This window comes from Ornithorhynchus anatinus, chromosome 2, assembly GCF_004115215.2.
Source record: "Ornithorhynchus anatinus isolate Pmale09 chromosome 2, mOrnAna1.pri.v4, whole genome shotgun sequence".
NCBI lineage: Eukaryota > Metazoa > Chordata > Mammalia > Monotremata > Ornithorhynchidae > Ornithorhynchus > Ornithorhynchus anatinus.
Window position 1 is genome coordinate 47,055,587 of NC_041729.1, and position 27,970 is coordinate 47,083,556.

The 27,970-nt window shown below is 49.4% G+C and overlaps 2 protein-coding genes across 5 annotated transcripts in view; one reads left to right on the plus strand and one right to left on the minus strand.

Moving 5' to 3' along the window:
- On the plus strand, positions 1–27,907 carry GPRC5B (G protein-coupled receptor class C group 5 member B). 4 transcript variants are annotated; one of them, XM_029054202.2, is made up of 4 exons: positions 1–332; positions 15,178–16,191; positions 22,998–23,110; positions 25,573–27,904. In XM_029054202.2, exons 2-4 carry the CDS (start codon positions 15,186–15,188, stop codon positions 25,675–25,677), a joined length of 1,224 nt encoding a protein of 407 aa, XP_028910035.1. In that variant the 5' UTR covers positions 1–332; positions 15,178–15,185; the 3' UTR covers positions 25,678–27,904. The 4 variants fall into 4 exon arrangements, with proteins under 4 accessions (XP_028910035.1, XP_028910028.1, XP_028910038.1 ...); XM_029054195.2 differs by lacking the exon at positions 1–332 and adding an exon at positions 1,844–2,069 and having other exon boundaries at positions 25,573–27,907; XM_029054205.2 differs by lacking the exons at positions 1–332; positions 25,573–27,904 and adding exons at positions 1,845–2,069; positions 24,658–25,072.
- IQCK (IQ motif containing K) overlaps positions 27,830–27,970 on the minus strand; it is a 104,264-nt gene continuing 104,123 nt past the window's right edge. Inside the window, exon 9 of the mRNA XM_029054238.2 lies at positions 27,830–27,960. Coding sequence (XP_028910071.1) covers positions 27,944–27,960 — 17 coding nt within the window. The 3' untranslated portion in view covers positions 27,830–27,943. The remainder of the gene's footprint in view (positions 27,961–27,970) is intronic.

Sequence of the window (27,970 nt, forward strand, 5' to 3'; positions counted from 1 at the left end):
CCCAAGACCAGCGGATCGTCCCACAGGGGTGGCTGGAAGGGGACACACGACGCAAACCCGTTTGGCAGCTGAGGAAACTGAGGCACGGAAAGGTTAAAGCGGGGCCCGGCTTTTTTGGAAAACGCAGGCGTCCCGGCTGCCGGGCCCTCGGCTTTTTCCGCTAGGCTACGCTGCTCCCGCTCCCGACGGGGGTTTCTTACCGCAATAGCGTGGTTGGCACCTTGAGCGAAAGCCAAAAAGGCACCCCGATGCGACGGTTGATGCCCAGGAATGTCCCCTCCGCGGGGGACCGTCCGCACCCAGCTCCTGCCCGGGCCACAGCCGGACGTCTAGTGAGTAGCCCCCGACGTGGGGCAACCCAGATCCGGGCCTGGACTCTGGGCCTTCTGAATTCGCCCTCTCGGGGAGGGAGTCGGTGCCACCTGGGGGGCCCTGATGATACTCTCGGTACTTGTTAAGCGCCCACTATGTGCCAAACACTTCTCTAAGCGCTGGTGAGTGCCCTCTGCAGTGGGAGCCCGTTGGGGGCGGGGACTGTCTCTCTTTAGTGCCGGAGGGCACTCTCCCAAGCGCTCAGTACAGTGTTCTGCACCGGGAGCCCGTTGGGGGCGGGGACTGTCTCTCTTTAGTGCCGGAGGGCACTCTCCCAAGCGCTCAGTACAGTGTTCTGCACCGGGAGCCCGTTGGGGGCGGGGACTGTCTCTCTTTAGTGCCGGAGGGCACTCTCCCAAGCGCTCAGTACAGTGTTCTGCAGTGGGAGCCCGTTGGGGGCGGGGATTGTCTCTCTTTATTGCCGGAGGGCACTTTTCCAAGCGCTTAGTACAGTGCTCTGCACACCGTAAGCGCTCAGTAAATACAGTCGAATGAATCTATGCCCAGGGATGATATTGGGCTGTGTGTGTGTGTATCGGGGGGGAGGAGGGAGTGTTTCATTCATTCAATGAAAGGGGGAAGGAAAGGGAAGGCTCAATCTGGGAAGGCCTCCCGGAGGAGGTGAGCTCTCAATTTGTGTGTGCTTTCGCTCACCTGTCCCGCCAGTTTGCCCCGGGCGAATTCACACCTAAGCTCCCTTTAAGGAAAACTTTTGGGGGGAAGGGGGGGGATGGAGGGGACGGGACACCTTGATCAAGTCACTTCCCTTCTCCTTGCCTCAGTTCCCTCCTCCGTACAATGGGGATGGAGACCGTGGACCCCCCCCCCCCGCCGTGGGACGGGGACTGGGCCCGGCCCGATTTTCCTTCTTTCCTTCAGTCGTCTTTATGGAGCGCTTACTGGGTGCAGAGCACTGGACTGAGCGCCTGCCGGGGACAATCGGGCCACAGAGAGAGACCTTCCCTGCCCGACGACGGGCTCCCAGTCTGCCGGGGTGGGGCGGGGAGGGCGGGGCGAGACGACACAACAATAATAATAATAATAATAATGTTGGTATTTTGTTAAGCGCTCACTAGGTGCCGAGCACCGTTCTAAGCGCTGGGGTAGACACGGGGGAATCAGGCTGTCCCACGTGGGGCTCACCGTCTTCATCCCCATTTTACAGATGAGGGAACTGAGGCACCGAGAAGTGACTCTCCCACGGCTGACAGGTGGCCGAGCCGGGATTCGAACCCATGACCCCTGCGTCCCAAGCCCGGGCTCTTTCCACTGAGCCAGATCCACCCCCGCAGCGTTTAGGACAGTGCGCGGCACCTGGGAAGCGCTCGACAGATACCGTGGTTGGGGAGTGTTGGGATGGGAAACATCTGTTCCCACCCCCCCTCCCGACACAGACACACACAGACACACACACACACACACACACACACACACCCAGAAACACGTGCCCGGGGGAGGCGGGGTCCAGGGGCGGGAGGGCAGAGGCAGAGAAGGCCGTTAGCGCAGAGGACTGGCAACTGGGCCCGGCCTGGGCAGCCCCCGGGGGTCCGCGGTGATGCAGTGAGGACTTCTGCGGGCGGACTGCGGGAGGCCGGACCGGGCTGTGGACTGGCCGCCCCTCCCGTCCCCCCTCTGCCCCCCTCTCCCCTCTGCAGAGATGTGATTTGGGCTGCGGAGGAAGGGGCCGACGGGCGCTGGTGAGTGCGGGGCGTCCCGGAGGCGGGCGGGGGGGGGGGGCAACACCTGAGAAACACCTGACAGACCCCCTCGGAGGGGGCCCGGGGCCACCGCTTCCCCCCTTTGCCACCCCCCTGCCCTCAGCGGGGGGCTGGGGGTCGGGGGGGACGGGGCTGGACCAGACCTGGGGCGGTGGGAAGGGATGAGGGAGGGACCTGCCTGGAAGAGAAGAGTGGGAGGTCGGTGGGCGAGGTTGCCTCCGGCCTGGAGGGCAGGGGAGGGGGCCTCCCCCCTCCCCCCCCATCCCTCTGTCCCATCTGCGGCTGCAGATTAGACCTTGGGCTCCGGGGCCGGTGGGCGCCCCTCCTCTGCCGCCCCCCCCCCCCCCCCCCGGCCACCTCTCCGCCCAGGCCCGGGGGACGGAAAGTCAAGGGCAAAAGCCGGGGCGTGTGGCGGGGCCGGGCAAGGGAGAAGGGCACGGCCAAGTCCTCGGACGGACTCTTCCCCTTCCCAAACAGCTGCCTGCGAGACGACTTAAAACGGGACCAGGAGTGCGGGAGAGGTAGGGTGGGGGGTCGGGGGTCGGGGGGTGGGGGGACGACGGCTGCCGGACCAAGCTGGAGCCTGGTGGTCTCGGGAAGGATGCAGCAGCTCCCCCATAACGGGTCCCAAATAACGGCTCCGAATAGTGGTCAGGTCCTTCCCTCCTCGGGAAGGACGAACTGTAAAAATTAAATTGTGGGCAGGGAATGTCTTTGATGATGTTGCTTTATACTTTCCCCGGCGCTTAGTGCGGTGTTTTGTACTCATACCCTCAAATACGATTAATAATGATTTAAATATTCTCTCGTGGTGGGGAGGTGGGTTAAGAAGATAAGGGGATCTTTCCCGGGGGGGGGGGGGGCGACCCCCGGTTCCAAGAGATTTGGCCTCAATTCTCCCCTTGCTGTCTTCCTGGGTTAGCAGGAAAGGTAGATGGTGACGCTTTCCAGAAGTCAACTTTCCCTTCTTCCTCCCCTCTGCCAGACCCATTCTTCATCCATTCGATCGTATTTATTAAGCGCTTAGGGTGTGCAGAGCACTGTACTTGCCGCTTAGGAAGGCACGATACAACAGTCAACAGTGACAATCCCCTCCCACAACGAGCTCACGGTCTAGAGGGCCCTGGGGCACGAAGTGATTTCTCTTCTTCCAAAGGGAAAGTCCAAGTGTGTCTCTAGAAGGGGAGGAGGCCTCGAGGTCTATCGATCGATCGTATTTATTGAGCGCTTATTGCGCGCAGAGCACTGTCCTAAGCACTACTAAGGGAGAGTACAACCCAATAATTTAACGGACACATTCCCTGCCCACAACGAATTTACAGTCTGTCATTGCGGTTTGTCTCTTTAAAAGCTGAGCTTCAAACCTGGCAAGAACGCGTCTCGCCCACTCCCGTCGCCCAGCCCTGGCTTTCAAGGAAACTTTCTCGTCCCCAAAGAGGATGCGGAGCAGTCAGGTTGCTTGAGCAAAAACAGGCGCGCTCGTTTGTTCCATTCCTATTCTTGCATGGCCGCGGTACGCAGCGTGGCCTGGTGGCCCGTTGGCCCGGGAGTAAAGAGAACCTGGGTTCTCATCTCAGCTCTGTCACTTGCCTCCTGTGTGATCTTGGGCAAATCACTTCACTTCTGTGCCTCGGTTTCCTCATCTGTAAAATGAGACTCCTACTCTCTTCCACTTTGACCGTAAGCCCCGTAGGGGACGGGGACCGTGTCCAACCTGATTTTTTTGTGTCTACCCCAGTGTTAGTAGACTGCTTGGCCCGTGGTAAACAAGAAATATTCCATTCAATTGAGGCTGGAAATGTAGAAGAGCCCCACCAACCGTTTTATCCGGACTGGAGCCCAAGCTGACGCAACTGGAGCTGGAAGGGAGGGGGCAGCTAAGGAAAGGAAATGGGGGATTGAGTCCTGGAGGAAAGGAGCAGAGGAGATGACAGAAGTGGAGTAAAGAGGAGCAGGCGAGAGACTCTGGGGAAAGGGTAGAAGCCGGGGGAAATTTCTATGCCAGCAATTTGACTCCGTGGACAGATGAAGCACAGAGTAACAACCCCATAACCAAGGATCGTTATCGAGTCGGCACTGTTTTATGATTTCACTCCGCACACGTAGTCTCCTTAATGGGCAGATAGCCCTTTCGGGGTGCATAGCATCAAAAAGTGACTGGTGAGAGTTTGTAGAGGGATTAAAAAGAAATATCAAACAATGCTTAGTACAGATGTTTAACAACATCATAAAGAAGCTATAGGTCTCGACGAGTTGCTCTGGCGCCATCAAACCACATCACGCGGAACATACGTTCAAGACCGCGGCTGTCCCGGAAACTCGGATTCCACCGAAAGTTGGAACTAGAGGCACCTGGAAGGAAAGAGTGGGTTGGATTTGGGCCACCTGGGTCTTGGGCCATATGACACTAATCACTTTGCAATTTGGACGCAAAACCAACATAGAATCTCCTTGACTTGAGTTTCTGCTGGACCCGGAAAGCGCGCCGTGTTTCGTTAGAAAGGAGAGGGGTCCCTGTTGTGGTCTTTGCCTATGACAAGGCCAAGGTTCGGCGGGATGTTCAGTGGTGCCGATTCCAGCCAGGCCGTCTCAGTGGCTGGTCGGCCGCAGTCATCGCCTCGACCCGATTCGTTTCCAACGAACGGCTGCCCCTGTGCACTCCCTGCCCGGTTTTCCCCTCCCCTCACTGTCCAGGCTGCATCCTCTTTCTGAACTACGTGGGAATGAGGAATCTGTCCATGCTATTTGCATTTAAATGATGGCTTATATTTAGGGATTGCTGCAGTTTTGCATATTCATGGATGACTGCTTGAGTGCCTGATGTTATTTACGTCCGGACCCTCCACATCTGCTAATATCTGAGCCCGGCCTACGCTGGATACGCGGTCTGCTGAGGCATTTGGGTTAAGCCTGGGATAAATAGATTTTTGAGAAAGCTAAACAGTTTTAACAGTAACCACCAACCTCCCTGGAGAGTCATTCAACCACTCAAGCTCTCGCCTTTTGCTAACTCGAAGCCCCGCTGCCATTAAAGACGAACCATCCTCAGTCCATCCCTTGGAGTAGTATTGTGAAAAGTTTGAACGGTGACTCCACTTTTAACCCTTTAAAGTGGCTTCTGCCCAGCTGCCATTTTAAGTGAGTGGGGTGATAGGATCCGTATCTGGCACTCCTGAGCTGCCAAATTCTTGAGTTTGGGAGACTTAGCCCAGAGCAGGATTTTGGCTCTGGGACTGTTTTCCCCCTTTAGAGCCAGCAACATGGCTTAGCGGAAAGAGCTTGGCCCTGGAGAAGGAGGACCTGAATTCTAATTCTGGCTCTGCCACTTGCCTGTTGTAGGACCTTGGGCAAGTCACATAATAACAACTGTGGTATTTGTTAAGGTCTTACTATGTGCCAAGCACTGTTGTAAGCACTGGAGTTAGATACAAGGTAATCGGGTTGGACACGGTCCCTGCCCCACATGGGGCTCACCATCTTAATCCCCATTTTACAGACGATGTAACTGAGGCACAGAGAAGTTAAGTGGCTTGCCCAAGATCAAACAACAGATATGTGGCAGAGTCAGGATTAGAACCCATGTCCTCCGACTTCCAGGCCCGTGCTCTTTCCATTAGACCACGCCGCTTCTCCGGGCCTCAGTTTCTTTATCTGTAAAATGAGGATTCATTACCTGTACTCCTTCCTAATCGGGCTGTGAGCTCCAAGTGGAACAGGGATTGTGTCACCACCGATTACCCCAGTACAATTCTTGATAAGTAAACACTTAAAAAATACCAAACATTGTCATTATTATTCATAGAAATAGAAAAGACTGAAATACTCCTTGGGCTAGGCTGGCAATAGGTGAAAAGGACCTTCAGATGAATCCAGGATGATATCTTTTTAAAGGGCGAGAAGTTAAGCAAAAAGATTCCACTGGATGAAATGGGAGAGCTGAAAGGGAGGCTCATTCAGCAGCAGGGTGGGTAGTGAGGGAACACCAAGTCCGATACCAGTTTAATAATGGTGGCATTTCTTAAGCGCTTACTATGTGCCAAGCACTGTTCTAAGTGCTGGGGGGGGATACAAGGTGATCAGGTTGTCCCACGTGGGGCTCACAGTTTTAATCCCCATTTTACAGATGAGGTAACTGAGGCACAGAGAAGCTAAGTGACTTGCCCGAAGTCACACAGCTGGCAGGCGGCAGAGCGGGGATTAGAACCCATGACCTCTGACTCCCAAGCCCCGGCTCTTTCCACTGAGCCACGCTGCTGACTCCTCCGAGTCTGTCCGCCCGTGAAACGAGGCGATACTAACTTCTGTCTCCCACACAGGAGCTTGTGAGGATGAATGAGAGGATACATGTAGAAGCAACCACTTTGCTTTTTTAGGAATAAGGTTGCGAAAGAAATCCAAGGCATCATTCTCTCTCTCTCTCTCTCTTTTGTTTTGGGGGTTTTTTTTGCTGTCCGAGAGAGCTTCTCTGTGTTGTGTTGCCCTCGCTCTGTGGGGAACTCTGGTTTGCTTGGGTCACCTCTGTCTGTTCTCCAGGGTCAGGGATAGTTAGTTCATGGAAAAGCCCTTTTGGAATCTCTTATCCTGGTGGGGTTCCTGAGTTACTGGAAAATAATAATAATAATAATGTTGGTATTTGTTAAGCGCTTACTATGTGCAGAGCGCTGTTCTAAGCGCTGGGGTAGACACGGGGGAATCAGGCTGTCCCATGTGGGGCTCACAGTCAATCCCCATTTGACAGATGAGGTAACTGAGGCACAGAGAAGTTAAGTGACTTGCCCACAGTCACACAGCTGACAAGTGGCAGAGCCGGGATTCGAACTCATGACCTCTGACTCCAAAGCCCGTGCTCTTTCCACTGAGCCACGCTGCTTCTCTAAAGTCAGTCAGTCAGTCAATCATATTTATTGAGTGCTTACTGCGAGTAGATCACTGTACCACTACTAATAATAATGTTGATACTTGTTAAGCGCTTACTATGCGCAGAGCACTGTTCTGAGCGCTGGGGTAGATACAGGCTAATCAGGTTGTCCCATGTGAGGCTCACAGTCTTCATCCCCATTTTACAGATGAGGGAACTGAGGCCCAGAGAAGTGAAGTGACTTACCCACAGTCACACAGCTGCCAAGAGGCAGGGCTGGGATTCGAACCCATGACCTCTGACTCCCAAGTCCAGGCTCTTTCCTCTGAGCCACGCTGCTTCCCCGCTGAGCGCTTGGGAGAGTACAATAAAACAATAAAGAGCCACATTCCCGGCCACAAAAGCAAAAATCACTTGTGCTGCTATTTTAGGAGTTAGTTTAACCTTTTGCCTCCATGCTATCATTGGCCCAAGGTCCAGGCAGTTGTGCCCATTTTGATACCCACCCATTCCCATCTCCCCAGTAGAGGTAGGGATGTTCACTTGTGTGTGTACATGCGCGGGCATGGGCTAATGAGAACTGGGGATAGCGTAAGTTTCTGAGAGAAACTTTTTGAGAGGTGGGAATTTAGGGAATGCGTGCCTTCCCTATGCTTTTTCGGATAGGATGCCGTTCAGGAATTAGCCAACATTCTTCTGACACAATGCATTCATCGGGATAGAACACGATGTGTTGCCGGATGCAACAGGCATATACCTACCGTAACGTAATTTCCCTTAACGTGAAGCTCGTTAAGAACCTAACCTCTGCTGAATAGGAGAACTGAGTGTACGGCTAACAACTCTGTCTTCGCTTTCCTGATGGAGCACTTGAGTTTGTTTTTCCGAGAAGGATGGACCCTTTAGAAGAATTTCCCCCACCCCAAAAGACGGAAAGCTTCTCGTTTGCTTGGTTGCTCTAGCCACGGGAAACAAACAAAAGAGTATGATAAGATGGGTTACCCATTCAACACTATTTCCATGGAAACTGGCTGTTTCAAGAAGTGACAGGACATGAATCAGCTAACCCATTCCCTCCCCATTTTGGTCCCCCAGAAATGGGGGAACTGGGAACTCGCGAATTCCAGAAAGAGCTGAGTGACAAAGGTGGAAACCAATCCAGCAATATGTTTCCATTCAGCAGCACTGGAATGTCCTGTCACTGCCATGTAAGTGGACATCTGAAGGCTAAGAATTCCTGGTCTACTCAAGTTCAGTTGACCCCAGTGTATTGCAAAATCGAGTTCTTGTCTGTGTGACCGGAAGGTTAATTTCAGAGGTGGGAGGAGGGGAGGGGGCGTGTGTGTGTGTGTGTGTGTGTTCAGTAAATGAAGCCAAAAGCTCGACGCAGGCTCCCTCAGAACCGAGTGAAATGCCCAAAGCTTGGTTTCTAGGAAAGGTAATTAGTATGTCACCTGTTTCCCCCCTTCACTCAGTCACTCCTTCTGAAGCTCCCGAGGGATCCCTGGGGGATGTTTCCACACAGTCCTCCTCATAATCAGCCCACACTGAAGCTGATTCAATCCTCTCATCTGGTGGTAGTTTGGTGCTTCCCGGTTGAGAGAACAGATGTATTGGTATTTGAATTTAAACATCCCCTTAAACTGGATGGAGCTACACTGATGGGAGACCCAGATGAAAATGAATCTAACCCAGAATCTCACTTATCTGACCCCAGGAATACTTTCCGGGTGTGGGTGACTATTGCAATTGCTAACAAGAACACAAAACGATTTGCTTCCGACGTTACTGGCTCATCTGTGCTAGTGGGAGAGGAGGTGAGATGGGTAAATGAAATGCACAGATAAGCCCAAAATCTCACTTGAATTTCAAATTTGAACTGGAAATGCTCAACAAGTAACAGTTTGGAGTTTTTGAGTTCTGCCACATTTCTCCTATTTTTCTGGTGGAAGGACTGACCAGCAGTAAAAATGGCAATTAAGGCCCAAAGGAGAAGGAAGAGAAACCCAGCTTAATGGGCCCCCACACAATTGAAATCAGACCATTCCTATAAGACACATTTCTCAAAGGGGTTCCAAGCCATTCAGATAATTTACCATTCTTTGGGGGGTGGGGTTTGTTGATTTTTTTAATGGTATTTGTTGAGCACTTACTAAGTTCCAGGCATTGTACTAAGAGCTGGGTTAGATACAAAATAACCAGGTTGCACACAGTCCATATCCCTCATGGGGCTCACAGTCTTAATCCCTATTTTTCAGACCAGGAAACTGAGGCTCAGTGAAGTGACTTGCCCAAGGTCACACAGCTCCTCCGGCTCCCAGGCCTGTGCTCTATTTATTCGTCCTCACAAATAGAGGGCACGTTTCATGTTCACTCCACTGATGGAGAAACTGCCTGGGACCCAAAGTCACTCGGGGGCTCAGAGGCAGAAGTAGGAAGTTCTGATGAGAAGCACTAGTTTACACTGCCTTGGGAGAGTGATATCTGAAGGTCCTTGAGATGGGACCAGGCTGTCGACGCAAGACTACAGGCTTCATTTTCCAGGGTCAATCAATCAGTGATATTCACTGAGCACTTACTGTGTGCCGAGCACTGTACTAAGCACTCGGGAGAACCCGATGCATGCACAGAGTTACTTCTGCTAACAGAGCATGGGTGGAACAACTGAAGCAAGGCACGGGTTCTCTGTCCTCAAGGGGCTCAGAATCTAAAGGGGGAGACAGAACAAAAAATGGTGGATCCAGAGCGCTCCACATAAGGGGGCACTCTGTAGACACTTTTGATTGAAATAGCGGGAACAAGAGGAATAGCAAGAAGTAGTATGAGTATATCAGGATGAAATAGAATAAATAAATATGAAAATGAAAGTGCAAATAAAACTGTGCATATATTCATAAATGCTGAGGATGGGAATGAAATACATAAATACCAAGGGTAACTATTGAGCTGACCCAGTTAGGCTGTTGGGAAATATTTGGAAGAAGCTTTCTTGAGGAGATAGGGTTTTTAAGAGGGCTCTGAAGTCAATTCTGTGTTTTAAGCCTGGTGCAGAGGGAAGTCTCTCCTCCTGTAGACTGTGAGCTGCCTGTGGGAAGGGAATGTGTCTTTATACTCTGCCAAGTGCTTAGCACAGTGCTCTGTGCAGAGTAAGTGCTCAATAAATACAGGTGATAAAGTGAGCTAGCCATGATTTTGAGGAGGGGCGAAATGTGAGCTGAGCGATGCCTCAAGAAGATGGACTGTGCAGTAGATCAGAATCACGCTCTTTGTGGCCAGGGAATTTGACTACCAACTCTACTATACTGTACTCTCCCAAGTGTTCAGTATAGTGCTCTGCATGCGGTAAGTGTTCAGTAAATACAACTGATTGATTGAGAGGCTGGAGGTAGGCTACTGCTGTAGTCTAACCATGATATGACTGGAGCTTGGACCAGAGTGGTGGCTGTGGGGAAGAGGTAAAGATCGGGACCAAGAACAAGGATCGGGACCAAGAACTGTTTCTGGAGGAAGACCTGGAAGGATTTCGGCGGCAGACTGAATGACTGACCTGAAGAGCAGAGAGGAAGAGAGGAGGACTCAAAGACAAGGGTTTCCGGGACAGGGAGGATGGTAGTGTTATACACAAAGAAGGGAAAGTTAAGGGGTTGAGGAAAGGGTTTCGGAGGGAAGATGAGACGTTCTGCCCTGTGGCAGACTTAATTAGGTGCTATTTATTGTTATAGAACTTTAACTCTTCCCCGACTCAAACTTTAGTCAATCGATAGCATTTATTGAGCACCTACTGCATGTAGAGAACTGCACTAAGTGCTCTGGAGGAACGTAATAGAATTAGACACGATCCCTGCCCTCGAGGAGCTTATCACCTACTTTTCAAATGAAATTGCTCTCTGACTGAAAGTCAGGGACCCTGAATAATAACTGTGGCATTTGTTAAGAGCTTCCTGTGCGAGTTAAGTACTTACTATGTGACTACCTTGTACTAAGCCCCGGGGTTGATACAAGAGAACCAGATCAGGCACGGCTCCTGTCCCACACAGGGCTCAGAGTCTAGGAGGAAGGGAGAACAGGTATTGAATCTCCACTTTCCAGATGAGAAAACTGAGGTGCTGAGAAGTTAAGTTTCGCATCCAAGGTTACACAGCAGGCAAGCGGCAGAGTGAGATTAGAACCCAGAACCTCTGACTCCTCAGCCCATGCCCTTTCCACTAGGTGATGCTGCTTCCCATCCCGACTCTGCCACTTGTCAGCTGTGTGACCTTGGGCAAGTCACTTAACTTCTCTGTGCCTCAGTTCCCTCATCTGTAAAATGGGGATGAAGACTGTGAGCCCCACGTGGGACAACCTGATTCCCCTGTGTCTACCCCAGTGAGAACAGTGCTCTGCACATAGTAAGCGCTTAACAAATACCAACATTATTATAAGGGAGGAGAGGCTGCACTCACTCCAAGCGCTCCAATCCCTGAAGATGAAGGTACTCAGCCTGGTGACCCAAACCAGTGATTGTTTCCAGCTCCCATCCTTGGAAATGCCTTGTTTTGGGAGACCCTGTCTCAACGTCCTATTTAAACAGCTCGAGAAGTGGAGGAAGAGGCCGACCCTAGTAGGACATTGGCTTTAAGCTGTAGCACAGGATGTCAGTTAATGGTTTTTCTGAAGTACCCTGGGAGATGGCTTCTGACCTTTTGCTATACTTTCCTGGGTGTGTGAGTGGTGTTTAATAAGTCCACACCCACTAATTAGTAAGATGTTATTGGTCTCCGTTCGGGCTGAAAGGCAAGCATTCCTAACCTAACCACTTTTCCCCGAGCTTGTCCTCGGGGGCCAGATGGAAATTGAAACCGGCAGCCTGGCCCCATCTCCCAAGACCCTCAGATCTCTCTGGCAGAGTGAGCTAGGGGTTAGATGAAATGTGCCCTCTGTTGAGTTTTTGGTCTGTTTTTGTCGCCACTTGTAGAGGCAAGGAGGAAACTTGGTCAGGGTGAGCAGAAAGGCTCAGTTGCTTGGCCCATTTCAACTCCAGCAAATGGCACCTGGCCAATGGAAATCCTGGTGCTTAGTAGTCCCGGGAGGGTGAGGTCACCAGGATGGTGGGTGGGGGTGGGGATGTGACCAATCTAACCAGCTGAACGTCCTCTCTTAAAAATCCATTATGCTTTCCCTGGTCAGAGCAACCCCAGAGGAGTCCGATCCCTTCTGTGGCTTCCACATCTGTAGGGTGAGGTAACCTCCTGTGAGGTAACCTCCTTCCTGGGAGAGGAAAGTTGCTGTGGGAAACTGTTTATTCGACCTGATGGCAAAAATCCCATCAAACCATGCGCGTACTGGTTCTCTGCGGCCAAAGCCGTCGGGGCGGCCGGGACAGAGATACCCGCCTCGGCCCTCTCCGCTGCACTAAGCGCTTGGGAGAGGGCATAGGGTTAATAGACACGACCCCCGCACAGTCTCCTGGCTACGGAGCTTTACTCCAAGTGCTTGAGAGAGTACAGTAGAGTAGGTGGACACAATCCCTGCCTTCAAGAAGCTTACAATCCACCAGGAGAGACGGACACCAACATAAATTATAGGTAGGAGGAAGCAATGGAGTGTGAAGATATGTGGGGCTTTGATGGGGCAGGGGAGGGAGTATCCAAGAGCTTAGAAGACACAGAAATATTGAAGTGACTGTAGTCGGGGTGGGGATAGGTTTTGGAGATGAGAGATTGTTCAGAAAAGTCCTCCTGGAGGAGTTGAGATTTCAGAAGTGCTTTGGATGTGAAGAGAGAGGATGAGAGTGTTCCAGGGAGAAGGGAAGGTGCGAGCAAGAGGTGAGATGATCAAAGTGAGGCAAAGTGGGAAGGGTGGCTTGGGAAAAGCAACAAGTCCGAGCTGGGGTGTAATGGGAGAGTGGTGAAGATGTAAGCTCGTTGTGGGTCGGGAATGTGTCTGTTTATTGTTGTATTGTACTCTCCCAAGTGCTTAGTACAGAACTCTGCCCATAGTAAGCACTCAATAAATACAATTGAATGAAGGAAGGAAGGAAGGAAAAGAGAGAGCTGAGTGCTGTGAAGCCAATGGAAGGAGAAAAGGCAGGGTCTGAGGTCCAGATTTCTGCTTTGCCCTGGGACCGGCTTGCCGGATCTGAGCTGATTGAAATGGGAGGGAGAGAATAAGGGTAATTCTGTTAGAGGCAATCACTTATTGTGACTATAGACTGCAGAGTCTGTGACCAGGTGCTAGTGAAGAGCGTATGCAGTTAATATCAAAATTTTAATGTAAATATGTGCCGGGCCCCAACTAACAATTTCACATACTTGGACACGGTCTTGGGGATCATCGTAATGGAGAATCATTGACCCAGTGAAAGGCGAGGAAGTACAACAAGCCCCATCCACTTACGTGAAATAGCCAGCTTTTCACTGCTTTAGAGGAATAAAGTGCAGACTCCCAACTCAACTGACCAAGCCTCCCAAGCCCACATTCTGCTTCCCTCGGGAGAGTGGGAGCGTCAGAGCTGCACAAAAGGAATATTCCCATAAAGAGACATACACCCCACAAGGAGGAAAGTGTCCCTCTCCTCTCCCCTAAACGGATGTTCCACATTTTGTTTGCTTTTAACCACGCTACTGATCTTCAGGTGGAAAGGGCGGAAGATCGTCTATTTACCAGTCTTCCTCACACTTTATCGTGAGTCAAATTGACTTGTTTTCAGTTGATGGGAGTGATGGTTGGGGTGCAGCAAAGAGAGAAGCCAAACACAGGCACCTTTTCTGGCCCATACGTAATTCCTCTCCTGGGATGCCACTCAGAGTCGAAATCCATTTAGATTCTTGGGTTGGACAGTGTCTCGGGGCAGCTCAGGTTGTAAAGGAAGTTGTCGATACTGCATTTACTTATTGAATCAGCTGGGATCGAACTGTTTCGGGGCAGTTGGAGCTGTGGTGGGAGCTCGAAGCAACTGCAAACACATAACATACACCAAACTCAATAGGCTGAGCAGACAGGGAGCTCTTAGAAATGGAAGCTCTTAATGAAACGGTGCGTTCGCAGTTTCGACAAGCCTTTCTCCAGTGTCCCGTTTACCTTTGAGATAGAGACCGAATTCCCAGATGCCCCCGAGAAAGGAGTGGAGTAGTGGCCCGGGGAGAGCACAAGACAAAGGTCAGTGCAGGGGAGGCTTGAGCGTCATCTAGACGGAAGAAAGCGCTGGACTTGGGGAGTTTCCTGTGAATCCAACTACCGGTGTTGAAGGAAGCCAGGCTCAGGACGGTTGGTTCACAAAGTTGGGAAGCAGTGTGGCCTGCTGTAAAGAGCCCGGGCCTGGGAGCCAGAGGACCTGGATTCTAATTCCAGCTCTGTCATTTGCCCGCTGCGTGAACTCGGGCAAGTCGCTTCTCGGTGTCTCTGTCTCTTCATCTGTAAAATGGAGATTAAATTCTCGCTCTCCGTCGGACTTGAACCGTGAGCACCGTATGGCACGGGGATTGTATCCGACCTATTATCTTGTCTCAACCTTGGTGCTTAGTACATGGCTTGGCCCAGAGGAGGTGATTCCCTGATACTACAGTTACGTTACGAGGGCGAATAAACTGCTCCCAGATGACAGAGGGAGGGAGAGAGAAAGAGAGAGTGAGTCAATGGGGGCGGGCAGCTTTGAAACGAGGAGACGAATTGAAATCGAACCCCATTCTTCCTCTCGAGGAAGCTGGACAGTTGCTTCCCAGGCCGTTCTGGCAATTGATGGGCCCAGAACTTAATGTACATATCTGTAATTTACTCATTTATATTAACGTCTGTCTCCCCCTCTGGATTGTAAGCCCACCGTGGGCAGGGAATGTGTCTGTTCATCGTTACAGTGTACTCTCCCAAGCGCTTAGTACGGGGCTGTGCACGCACGGGAAGCAGCATGGCCTAGTGGACAGAGGACGGGCCTGCGAGTCCGAAGGACCTGGGTTCTAATTTTGACACCACCACTTGTCTGCTGTGTGACCTGGGGCAAGTCGATTCGCTCTCTGTTCTTCAGTTCCCTCTACTATAAAATGGGGATGAAGACTGTGAGCCCCATGTGGGGCAGGGACAGTGTCCAACCTGATTAGCTTGTATCTACCCCTAGAACAATGCCCGACACATAATAAGCGCTTAACAAATACCATCATCGTTACCATGATTATGCAGTAAGCGCTCAATAAAGATGACTGGATGAATTGAACGAATGGATGGATCACTGTCCTCTTTTCTGACTCATTGCCTCAGACAAGAAGATGAAAACCCCTCCAGCCCTCGCTCTCCTCCTGGTCTCTGCGGTGGGCTCCAGCTCCTCCGAGAACTCCAGCACCTCCCGCGGGTGCGGCCTGGATCTTCTCCCTCAGTACGTGTCCCTGTGCGACCTGGACGCCATCTGGGGCATCGTGGTGGAGGCGGTGGCGGGGGCCGGGGTGCTGACCACCCTGCTGCTCATGCTGATCCTGCTGGTCCGGCTCCCCTTCGTCAAAGACAAGGAGAAGAAGAGCCCGCTGGGTCTGCACTTCCTGTTCCTGCTGGGGACCCTGGGCCTGTTCGGCCTGACCTTCGCCTTCATCATCCGGGAGGACGAGACCATCTGCTCCACCCGCCGCTTCCTGTGGGGGGTCCTCTTTGCTCTGTGCTTCTCGTGCCTCCTGGGCCAGGCCTGGCGGGTCCGGCGGCTGGTCCGTCACGGCAAAGGGCCCTCCGGCTGGCACCTGGTCGGCCTGGCCACCGGCCTCATGCTCGTCCAGGTCATCGTCGCCGTGGAGTGGCTGGTCCTGAACGTGGTCCGGGACAAGAAGCGGGCCTGCAGCTACGAGCCCATAGATTTCGTCCTGGCCCTGATCTACGTCATGGTCTTGATGGTGGTGAGCCTGGGCCTGTCTCTGTTCACGCTGTGTGGGAAGTTTAAGAAGTGGAAGAAGAACGGGGCGTGCCTCATCGTCACGACCTTCCTCTCCGTTTTGATCTGGGTGGCGTGGGTGACTATGTACCTCTTCGGCAACGAGGAACTGGGCCACCGGGACACGTGGAGTGACCCGACCCTGGCCGTCGCCCTGGTGTCCAGCGGGTGGGTGTTTGTCATTTTCCACGCCATCCCCGAAGTTCACTGCACGATCCTCTCTTCGCCTCAGGAGAACACGCCCAACTACTTCGATACGTCGCAGCCCAGGATGCGGGAGACCGCTTTTGAGGAAGACATCCAGCTCCCTCGGAGCTATATGGAAAATAAAGCTTTTTCGATGGATGAACACAATGCAGGTGAGGTGGGATTGAGCCAGAGGCCGGGGGGGGGGGGGGGGGGAAAGAGAGCCGGGGTAGGAGGCCGAGGAGCTCCTCTGGGACCTCGGGCGATGGTGAGGCCCCTCCCTCTCCCGCCTCCCCCGAGGCCTGGGAGACCGAGGACCTGGGTTTTCATTCCGACTGCTGTGTAACTTGGGGCAAGTCGCTTAACTTATCCGGACCTCAGTTACCTATCTGTAAAATTGGGTTTCAGTCCAACTCCCTCCCACTTAGATTGTGAGCCCCAGGTTGGACAGGGACTGACTGTTTCTAACCTAATTAACTCGGATCTGCTCCAGTGCTGAGAGCAGTGCTCGGCGCACAGTCGGCGCTTAACAAGTATGGCTCAGTGGAGAGAGCGTGGGCTTTGGAGTCAGAGGTCATGAGTTCGAATCCCAGCTCTGCCACTTGTCAGCTGTGTGACCGTGGGCGAGTCACTTCACTTCTCCGTGCCTCAGTTCCCTCATCTGTAAAAAATGGGGATTAAGACTGTGAGCCCCACGTGGGACAACCTGATTCCCCTGTGTCTACCCCAGCGCTTAGAACAGTGCTCTGCACCTGGTAAGCGCTTAACAAATACAAATACCAACATTATTAAGTACTATTGTTATTGTTATGATTCTCTGGGCCTTGGTTTCCTCATCTGATACATGGGGATAAAATACCTGGTCTCCCTCTCTGAATGAGGCAGGGATTGTACCTGACCTTAATAATAACTACGATAACACCTGGGATATTATCTATCCCAGTACTTAATACAATGCTTGGCACATAGTGCTTATCAAATACGACTGTTGTTTTTGTTGTTGTTATTTTTAGTAGTAATAGTGATTACAACAATAACACACCTACCAGCCAAATGCCTCTCAAAGTGCTTACTACGTGCTAGGCACTGTACTAGGTTCTGGAGTAGATACGAGTTAATCAGGGTGGACCCAGTCCCTGTTCCACACATGGGGCCCCAGTTTTAATCCTCATTTTACAGATGATGTAACTGAGTCACAGAGAAGTTAAATGACTGGCTCCAGGTCACACAGTAGACAAGTGATGGAGCCAGGATTAGAACCCAGGGGTGGGCATTGGTGAACCTCGGTTTTTCATTAGGATGGAAACACATTTCTCATCCTAAAAAAGCAGTGATCCTGATGTCAACTTTCTCTAGGATGCTCTTTGTCTCAATTTACCATTTGTTTCTCCAAATTGCTGGCCTGGGGAATCATGGCTTAATAAATCAGTTGTGGTTGGAAAACCTCTTGGTTCCATGAAAACCTCTGTGGCCTTTGGGAAATTCAGCTGGGTGGCTCTGAGCCCAGTACTACACTCCCCAAGGGAAGTGTCAGTGCTCCAGCAAACTGACAGATTTTGAAATAGTCCTTTTTTATGGCATCTATTAAGTGCTCACTGTGTGTCGAGCACTGTTCTAAGGACTGGGGTAGACACAGGCCCATTAAGTTGGACACAGTCACTGCCCCGCATGGGGCTCACAGTCAGAGGGAGGATTTAATTTTTACCAGTGAGATAACAGAAGCACAGGGAAATGAAGTGACTTTTCCAAGGTCACACAGCAAGCAAGTGGCAGAGCTGGGATTGGAAGCCAGCCTCCTTCCTGCAGGGGCCTTGGGGTCCTCAGGGGTCAAATCAGAGTGCCCTAGCCTGGAGTATCTGGATTTGTGCCCTTTGTTTGTAGAGACATGGTGTGTTTCCTCTGTCAGCTCAGGGACTCTAGTTCGCTGGTACAAATCTATGGGGTGGGAGGGTCCCCGAGACCGTTCAAGGTCTGCTCACTGCAGTCCCTGTCTCTGAGGGGTAAACTTTGGCTATGACTCCAGAGGTCGTTTTCTTTGTTTTAAAACATCCCATTTTGCTGCCTTTGTTTTAGGAAACCCTCAAATATTTGGGCTGGAATTTCCACACTATTTCCCACCCCTGGAGTTGACATCAGTTATCCCTCCTCATATTATTCCTCCGTTCCCAAGATGGAGGTCCCAATGGGAGCCATTCCATATTAGATGGGGCTTTAATCTCACTCACCCTCCCCCCACAGATTATCAGAGATCCTGGGACCAGGTTTCTCTGTGGGACTTCTTCGAATTGGGCTGGCTTTCCTCCACTAGATTGTAAACTCCTCAAGGGCAGGGCTTGTGGCTGCCAACGCTATTGTATTCTCCCACTGTGCACACAGCAAGCACTCAATAAATTCGACTGACTTGATTGACTCCCGAACACTCAGTATACAATGCTGTGCAGGTTCATTCTGTGGACTGTTTGATTATTGGATCTCACAGGCTAGAAAGCTCAGGTTTTCGACCTTCGGGCTGTCGGCACAAGACCCGTTGGCCGTCTTGCTGTTTCCCATTTTCTGAATTTCCTGGCAGGTCTGCCTCTCTTGCCAAGCTAGTTGGATCTATTGACTGATTAAACATTTCATGCTGGGCATGGCCAGTACTGTATTCTCCTTCAGTCCCCAGATGCTTCTAAGGACACTGAGTGCCGGGGAAAACAACAGCTAATTCTCTAAGGCCTCAGGATCAGCCATAGTCCTGGTTCTGAGTAAGCTGACAGGGGCTAAGCACCAGAATCTATCGTTATTTTTATTAATATTATTGTTATTATCATTATTATTATTTTAAGTGACAACTATGTGTTCAGCACTCTTCTGAGCACCGGGGTTGATACAAGTTAATCAGGTTGGACATAGTCCCTGTACCACATAGGGCACGCAGTCTACTAATAGTATTTATTAAGCACTTACTGTGCGCAGAGCACTGTACTAATCACTGGGAGAGAATACACATGTAGGAATTAGATGTAGTCCTCCTGTTCCTCAGGGAGCTCACAGTCTAAGGGGAATTTCAATGATGAGACTAGAAAAAGGCTTTCAGTAGAAGATTTGGGATAGTTAAGACCATTTCTAAAACTTAATTTTAGAAATTATAACATTAATATAACATTATGTAGGGCAACTCTTAGCCAATTATTTAAAAAGCTTCGCACACATTTTTGATGACATTTTCCATTTTCTCCCCAAGAACAATTTGCAGGGCAGAAGGGACCTTAGGGAGCAGATTCAAGCATTTTAAAATCTGAAAAATAGTTTACTAAGTAGGAAGGAGTAAGATTTAATCCTCATTTTACAGTTGAGGAAACTGAGGCATAGAGAAGTTAAGTGACACAGCAAACAACTGGCAGAGACAGGATTAGAACCCAGGTCCCCTGGCTCTCAGACCTGTGCTCTTTCCATTAGGCCATGCTGCTTCCAACACCTCTCCCCGGCAGGTGAGTGTTGATGGGATTTTTTTTTTCAGCTGTATTGGGCTAAAGGAATAAAATACATGGATGATCTGGCACCTTGGATCACAGTTTGGAAAGCTTTAAGGAGAAATGTTAATCATTTGCTTTTCAAACAGAAGGGCAGAGAAGGAAGATTGGGGGAGGTCACTCTTTCTGTAGAGGTTATGAAGTTATCTTAGACTTGTGACTGCCAATCCCGCTTGTAGCAGGAAGGATTTTATATCTTTACCGAAGAATCTGACCGCTCTGATTTGTCGGCGTCCTCATCACCAATATCCAGTGAGTTGGCTGAGTCAATCGATTATATTTACTGAGCGCTTACTGTGTGCAGAGCGCTGTACTACATGTTTGGGAGAGTACAATACAACAGAATTGATAGGTATGCTCGCTGCTCCCGATGAGTTTACAGCTTAGAAATCCAGAAGCTTTGGAGGGGTCTGTTGTCCTCGTGCCGAGGACAGTTGGGGGATTTAGGAGTCAGAAGTCACGATCCTGATCCGGCCCTGCCACTGATAGGCTTGGTTTCTCAATTAATTGGAATTCCAGGCCTCACGTTCATCTTCGGAAATGATTAAGAGCTAGCACCTAATTATTTCATTTTAACGGAATTCTAGGTGAGGATGATGATGATTTACCAACCAGGTAAAAGTAACCCTTGAGAAGCAGCGTGGCCTAATGGATAGAGCATGGACCTGGGATTCAGAAAGACCTGGGTTCTAATTTTGGTGTGCTACTTGTCTGCTGTGACCTTGGGCAAGTCACTTAACTTCTCTGCGCTTCAGCTACCTCGTCGGTAAAATGGGGATTAAGACTACCTGATTAACGTGTACCTACCCCAGCGCTTCATATGTAGTAAGTGCTTAAAACAAATACCAAAAAACAAACAAACAAAATCTCGTGTTCCTCTAGGACTCAATTAATCAGGACCTGGATCTCATGTACCTCACCGCCGGCCTCTGGCTCACATCCTGCCTCTGGCTTGGAATGCCCTCCCTCCTCATATCTGACAGACAACTATGCTCCCCACCCTTCATAGCCTTATTGAAGGCACACCTCCTCCAAGAGGCCTTCCCTGACTAAGCCCTCCTTCCTCTTCTCCCACTCCCTTCTGCTTCACCCTGACTTGCTCCCTTTATTCATCCCCCCCTCAGCCCCACAGTACATGTGCATATCTGTCATTTATTTAAATATATTAATTCATTCAATAGTATTTGAGCGCTTACTATATGCAGAGAACTGTACTAAGTGCTTGGAATATACAATTCGGCAACAGATAGAGACGATCCCTGCCCAGTGACGGGCTTATAGTCTAATCTAATTAATGTCTGTCTCCTCCTCTAGAATCTCATAAGCTCGTTATGGGGATGGAATGTATCTGTTATACTGTACTCTCCCGAGCGCTTAGTACAGTGCTCTGCACACAGTAAGTGCTCAATAAGTACTATTGAGTGAACACTTAATTTGTGTAGAGCACTGTACTAAGTGCTTGAGAGAGTACAATACAATAGAGATGGTAGACACATTATCTGATCACCAGGACCTTACAGTCTAGAGAAGGAAACGGATGTTAAAACGAACTACAGATTTGTACATAAGTGCTGTGGAGCTGAGGGGGGGGGGGTGAATATTACCTGGTTAGAGGGTACAGATCCAGAAGGGAGAGGGATGAGGGGGGAATGAGATAATCAGGGAAGGCCTCTTGAAGGAGATATGATTTTAATCAGGCTTTGAAGGTGGGGAGACTGGTGGCCTGTTGTATATAATAATAATGTTGGTATTTGTTAGGCGCTTATTACGTGCAGAGCACTGTTCTAAGCGCTGGGGTAGATACAGGGGAATCAGGTTGTCCCACTGAGGCTCACAGTCTTCATCCCCATTTTACAGATGAGGGAACTGAGGCACAGAAAAGTGAAGTGACTTGCCCACAGTCACACAGCTGACAAGGGGCAGGAAGTGGGATGAGGGAAAGGTGTCAGTAAGATGGAGATACCGTGAGCAGGAATGACATCAACAGAGCATGGGGCTTATCAGAATAACTGAGGTGAAATCAGGGTTTTATGCTAGAATGACCCAGCCAACATCCTCAGTTACCAGCAACCGTTATTTGGGTGCAGAAAACTGGGCCATTTGGAGGACTTTTGGAAGAGCTATCATCAGTCAGTGGTACTTTCTGAGCACTGACTCTGTGCCAAGCACTGAACTAAGCACTTGGGAGAGCACCATAGAATGAATTGTCCATTCCAAGCGCTTAGTACAGTGCTCTGCACATAGGAAGTGCTCAATAAATACTCTTGAATGAATCCCTACCCTTGAGGAGAATACAGTCTTGCAGGGAGGCAGAACTACAAAACGTAACCCACCTCCCCCCATCAACCTTGAAGGAGCATGAGTGGGAGTGATAATCCAATGCGGAAAACTATTGATTAGAAAATAATAATTGTGGAATTTGTTAAGCGCTTACTGTGTACCAGGCACTGTACTAGCTGTGGAGTAGATACAAGCCAATCAAGTAGGACTCGGTCCCTGTCCCACATGGAGCTTAGAGTCTTAATCCCCATTTTACGGACGAGGTTACCGAGGCTCAGAGAATAATATTTATGGTATTTGTTAAACGCTTACTATGTGCCAGGCACTGGACTAAGTGCTGGGGTGGATACAAGCAGATCCGGTTGGACACAGTCCCTGTCCCCCATGAGTCTCGCAGACTCGACCCCCATTTTACAGATGAGGTAACTGAGGCACAGAGAAATTAAGTGACTTGCCCAAGGTCACATAGCCGACAAGTGGCGGAGATCTGGTATAAGAACCCCATACCTTCTGACTCATAGGCCCCTGCTCTATCCGCTACACCATGTTGCTTCCCCGTCTCACGTGGGGCTCACAGTCTTGATCCCCGTTTTACAGATGAGGTAACCGAGGCCCGGAGAAATGAAGTGACTTGCCCGAGGTCACACAGCAGACAAGTGATGGAGCCAGGATTAGAACCCAGGTGGTCCTGACTCCCGGGCCCATGCTCTAAAGGGTGTACAACTATGTATAAATCATAACAATAAAGAGATGAGAATAAATCTAAGCAGCTAAGCCCGATGCCTGATAAGGCTGGCCCAGGAAGGGGGACCAGGACCACCCAACAGGGACTCGGGCTGCAAGATGGTCAAGTGACGGTAATTGCAATGGTCTCTGACCAGATGGACATCTCCCCCTCCGGCTCCTCGGACCTCTTCACTCAATATCCCCCAGGATAGGCCCCGGGTGTTCAGCTGGCCCTCCCACAGTGCCAGGAAGTTGACAGAAACTCAACAACAAAACTTCGAAATCCTCACAAATACACAAACGGCTCCAAAGGAAAGCCTGAGACAGAGTGGCTTTGTGACTTTTGTTTTCCTCTTGGCATGTGACAAGGGTGGGGCGGGGAAAGGGCTGGGCGTTGCTGCTTAGAAGGGGAAAAAAAAAACCACACACACAAAAAACTGATCTTTTGTTCCCCCACTCAGCTCTCAGAACTGCTGGATTTCGCAACGGTAGTTTGGGAAGCCGACCCAGCGCTCCGTTTAGAAGCAACGTTTATCAGCCAACTGAGATGGCAGTTGTGTTAAATGGTGGGACTGTAAGTATTAAAAAGTGATGCCCCAAAAGGAGGCTTAAGTCTTATACCGTAGTGGGGAACCGCTTGACCGCAGAGAAACATCTGAATTTGGGTTGCTTGCTCGTTTTGAAGAGCTACAGCTAAGACCGAGATCACTTGCAGCAAGTATGCATGGAATGCTTACATTTCCCCTCCCGTCATCCATATGGTTAAACCACAGAGATCTATTCAATTGTTTGCAGTTGAGTTGATGAGGATCCAGTTTTCCTGGGATTGTCCAACTTGCCCTGTCTCTGGCTAAAGTCAGTCCCTGTGGCCTCGTGGGTGACGCCGGTGCAACGGAAGTGTTGTTAAAAACGGGTCCTTTGGCCTCTGTTCATTTCCAAATTCCAGTGGAGGAATAGGCCGACAGACCTCAGACCCAAGAATACTCTGCCAGTTTTGTGGTCGGGCCACTGATTTTTCACTTCTCCCTCCAAGTTTGCTAGAGAATCTTTTTACTTTCTGCTGGGGGGCAGTGAACCCCAGGAAGGAAATGCCTAAAGAACTGGAGAAAACATTTAACCTGCCATTTTCCTTCCTCGAACTTGGTTTGGCTTATTCTGAAATGAAGACTCCGCTCCGGCCTGCTCTCCCCCACCATCCTCGGCAAGAATGGTGGTTTTAACGAACCAAGTGAATTGATTTCCCATTTTGGAAACCTGTTTCACTGCAGTCCCATTCCGTTGCTTCTACAGTAACCAAAAGGAGACCCCGCCACCTTCATTCCCATTTTTAATTTCCTTGCATAGCTGCATTTTCTTTAGCAAAGACTCATGTAAATTGGGTTTCCATTCTGTACTCAATCACGAGCCAATTCCATAATTCAACTGGAATATTCAAAAACAGATATTTTGATCTGGTGGCATTTTGATTTTTTAAGTGGCACAAATCCAGTCTTGATCCAGAACAGGAAACTCTGACTTTAGACTCCCGAGTTTCCTTTTCCTCCTTAATAATACAGGGTGTATTCATTTTGAAAACAGTCTCAGAGGTCAAAAAGGATCCAGATTTTCTTTTCCAACAACCCCAGTTAGCCAGGCCCGTCCTTGGTCTTTACGGAAGCTACGGCTACCGTTGTCTGCCATGGACGTCGGGTCCGTGAGTGATCCGAAAATTCAGGAGAGATCAGGCCTAGAAGGAACCCTTAGCTCATCTTTCGATATCTAAAGTGACCCCCCTGCATAAGTGCATCAGAAATCAGCAATGTTCACACAAGGTATAAAGTTGGAGTATTGGTCCACACCATTTTCCGAGAGGGGTGTAGGGGGAACTAGCATCCGTTTCTGGAGGACCAACCAAAACACATGACAGGGAATAGAACAGACACTAGCCCGAAAAAGCAAAGTGAGCAACATAGATATAGTGACTAGTTTTAGCCCGCAAGCGATATATGGGGCGATTTGGAGGAAACTGCGGACTATATGACTTAATACCCTTCATTAGCCTATTTCTAACATTGCATATATTGACATTGACTTTGGCAAAGTACAGATTCTTAGTTATGGGTTTGTTATCCTTATTTCCAGATCCCAACCGCTCCGCCAAGTTACACTGGAAGACACCTCTGGTGAAAGGCTTTAAGTTCCAGAGAATAAGAATCTCTATTAACAGATTTTATTCCCTGGTCATGTCTTTCCGGGAGAGGAATCAAAAACAGTAAAGGACAAAGTCGCCTCATATCCAGGAGCTTTGAAATTCCTAGATGATGGGATTTTTATGTAAATGTGAACACTGTTGAACTGATAAGCTAACTCCCCTCTCCCCTTCCCTCCCATCCGACACACGTACACACACACACAAACGCTACCCAAACAACCAAGAATTCCACAGTCTAAAGCCAAGGTAATTCAAAGTAGAATTAGATGCACTGTAAAAATGGAGCTACATAGACCGCCTCCTGAAATGTACAAATAAAAGCAAAACAATAACCAAAATGCCAAGCAAGTCCGAGGTTGTTTGATTATTTGTAAAGACTCCCCGACTTCAACTTTGGATTCAGGTTGCCCCCGTGAGATTTGCCTCTTCGATTTTGAAAAAGACGTCATGGGGGGGGTCTTTCTACTTGTTTGCCACTTCGGTTTGGGAAGCCCCGGGGTGGGTTACTGGCACCGAGGCGGGTGGATCTGGGCACAATTGTAATTAGAACCCGGTGTCTCGTTAAGAGCCAAGAGTAGCACCTGTGGCAGCCCCCACCCCACCCCGAGGGCCGAACCGCCCCCCATGCTGGAGAATGGCCCGGCCCCCGGCTGCTCACATTCATCAGTTACCTCGACGGAGTGATGGTGAACTTGTAGACCGAGGCCCAGGGTCGAGCAGAAAGTTAAGCCTCCAAGTTATCACAGCCTCCTCTCCCTTTCCCTCGCCCTTCACGGAACCCACCCTAGAACCTCGTGTTCCCAGTCTCTTAGTTTCTTGTTTAAATTATTTCAATTGTGCAAAAGGGGCCATCAGCTCAGAAATCAGAGGGAGGAACACCGGCAGGCTTCCCACTGATGACCTCACATGACTTGGAGTTCCCATACGATGGATTGAAGGAGCTGCAATGAGTTCTCTGTTCTCACATTGTTTGCACATATTTGAATGCAGTGAGTGGAAGGTTTTTGTTTGTTTGTTTGTTTTGGTTTTTCTTGGAGTGGGAAAGAGAGGTTGGTCGGACATTTTGTCTTTGTTTTCTTCAGACGATGTACAAAAGGTTCTTTTAAAGCCCATTACTTCTGTCTTGGTTTTCATCGCTTCTAAGCAAATCATTCCTTTATTATTTGGTGTTTAATGCATATCAGACATTGAAAGCATTATGGTCTCCTCACGGTTTTGCCAACAAAAGTTTTTAGCTTTAAACCAAATTCCTTATCTAAGGATGTTGAATCTATTATTAAATGATGGATCCTTTTGCAAATGCTGGGATGAAGTTAAAAACTCTCTTTTCTTGTTAAAATAAAAATTAAGCCCTCACCCTACAAAGAAAATGGAAAAGGCACGTGTTTGGGGGTAAAATGGCCATTGGCCTTGTACTCGAACATATCCTTGTCGAAGGCCTTCTTGAGCCCCTAGTTTGGCTGCCAGTCTCCCTCCTTTCTATCTTCCGAATGAGCTGGGCTGCAGGGAAATGAAAGAAGTATTGCCATTCTTGCCATGATCATCTTCCAAGATTGTGTGTCTGCCCATTCATTTTCCTCTTGTAGCCATGCATGGGGGGGGGAAGCATGGCCATCAAAACAACCCCACCCCCATGTCCGCCCCCTGCCCCAGCTCGGGAGCATGAGCTTGCTTTCAATAACCAACATTGGATCCTGGGTGGGTATCTTTGTGTGCGCGCCTGCGGTTTACTGAATGGGTTGAAAATTCTGGGATTTGGCTAAGGAGGGGGAAAATCAGGCAGAAGTGGAGAGGAAACGAATAGAGACTGGGTGGGATGCTGCATGCGGACCTAATATTCTGCAATTAAGACATCGGTACCTGCATCAGTCTAATCCTATTAAAAACCACAACGTTACACATTCTTGTGCTAGGAAATGGTTGCTTATCCCAGCTCCATGAAGTCATTTGGAGTTCTAGAATGCCACGGGTGATATTGGCCGGCAAAATTCTCCTCAAAGCTCTCTGTCGTGAAAAATGTATATGATGATCATGGCTTAAATGGCAGGGCTGGTTTCTCTAAGTAAATGGTGCAGATGGGAAGCTTTATTCACCTCCAGAAAAAAAACTGAGTTTTATATGAGGCCACGGCAAATCTCTCCATGGGATCGATATTTTGGAAGGGTTTTGACGGTTCTGTTCAGTTTTCTTGTTGTGAAAGGGGTTACCGACAAAGCCGCTACAGTTGCGGGGAGGAGGAATGATAATAGCATGAGAATTGTTTTCCCAGAAACTTCACATGACTAGCACGAAGCTTGATGTTTTTTTGCCAAATGATAGCCTGTGGTGATGTCACCTGCACCGAAGTGTGAAGAAAGTGTGCTGATTGATATTTCTGTTTGTATAAAAGAAAAATGTTTACTTCTGCCTTTGGTTCAAATGGCCTGGAAAGTAGAGTATCTGTGATCAGCATACATTATTGTAAGCACAAATCTGTTAGCATTGTTATTAGCAAATAAATCGCTTTCACCTGCTTTATAAAAGCCACCATGTCCCTTTAAGATAGAAAACTGACTTCCTTCCGGTTTTCTGTGTGAGGAAACGTATTTCAGAGATCCTGCAGCACTTTCAAACTTTATCATGAAGTACTTGCAGGGTTCTAGTTGGTGTCTGAGCCATAGTTTGAGAAAAGAAAATCAAAGCGTGGGTTCATATGCACACAACTTTGTAGAAACTGGGCCCGGCTGAAGGTCCTAGAAGCAGGGGGAAGCAGGCATCACCTCGGTTGGTGACATCCACAGTGGGTGCCTCCAGTCTAACCAAGGGCTGTGAGAAAGGGAGCATTGTAGCTTTTATAAAAAAAATGGTTTGACTATTCTACCAGCTGACAGGATTACCCAGCAGGTGCTTTTTATTAATTGATGAGAGCTGAGGCTCATTTTTGATAGATTATATATATATATTTATTAAATGTATTAGTGTGTTTTATAATGTACCCTCTCTTCACCCCTCCTCCCCTCTCATCCCAGCTGATTATTGCATACTAAGAACATCGTTAAAAGGATTTTCCAGACAATCAATGTGTACCATAAATGACTGTAAATATAAAACTACAAATTAAGATGGTTGTAAAGCATGGGCAGATGTTTTATTTTCAAGCTGTTCTTAACAAAAAATAAAGGCTTTACTATTTACTTACAACGTTTGTGGTAACTTGCCAAAAAAGACTGAATGAAATCATTCCTCTGAACCTCCTTAAAAGAA

Excerpts from the sequence above, each read along its gene's own strand:
- GPRC5B (XM_029054202.2), top strand. The coding sequence starts at position 15,186 with ATGAAAACCCCTCCAGCCCTCGCTCTCCTCCTGGTCTCTGCGGTGGGC. Across the intron at positions 16,192-22,997 it reads GATGGATGAACACAATGCAG|CTCTCAGAACTGCTGGATTT; the intron begins GTGAGGTGGGAT and ends TCCCCCACTCAG. Across the intron at positions 23,111-25,572 it reads TTGTGTTAAATGGTGGGACT|GGGCCATCAGCTCAGAAATC; the intron begins GTAAGTATTAAA and ends ATTGTGCAAAAG.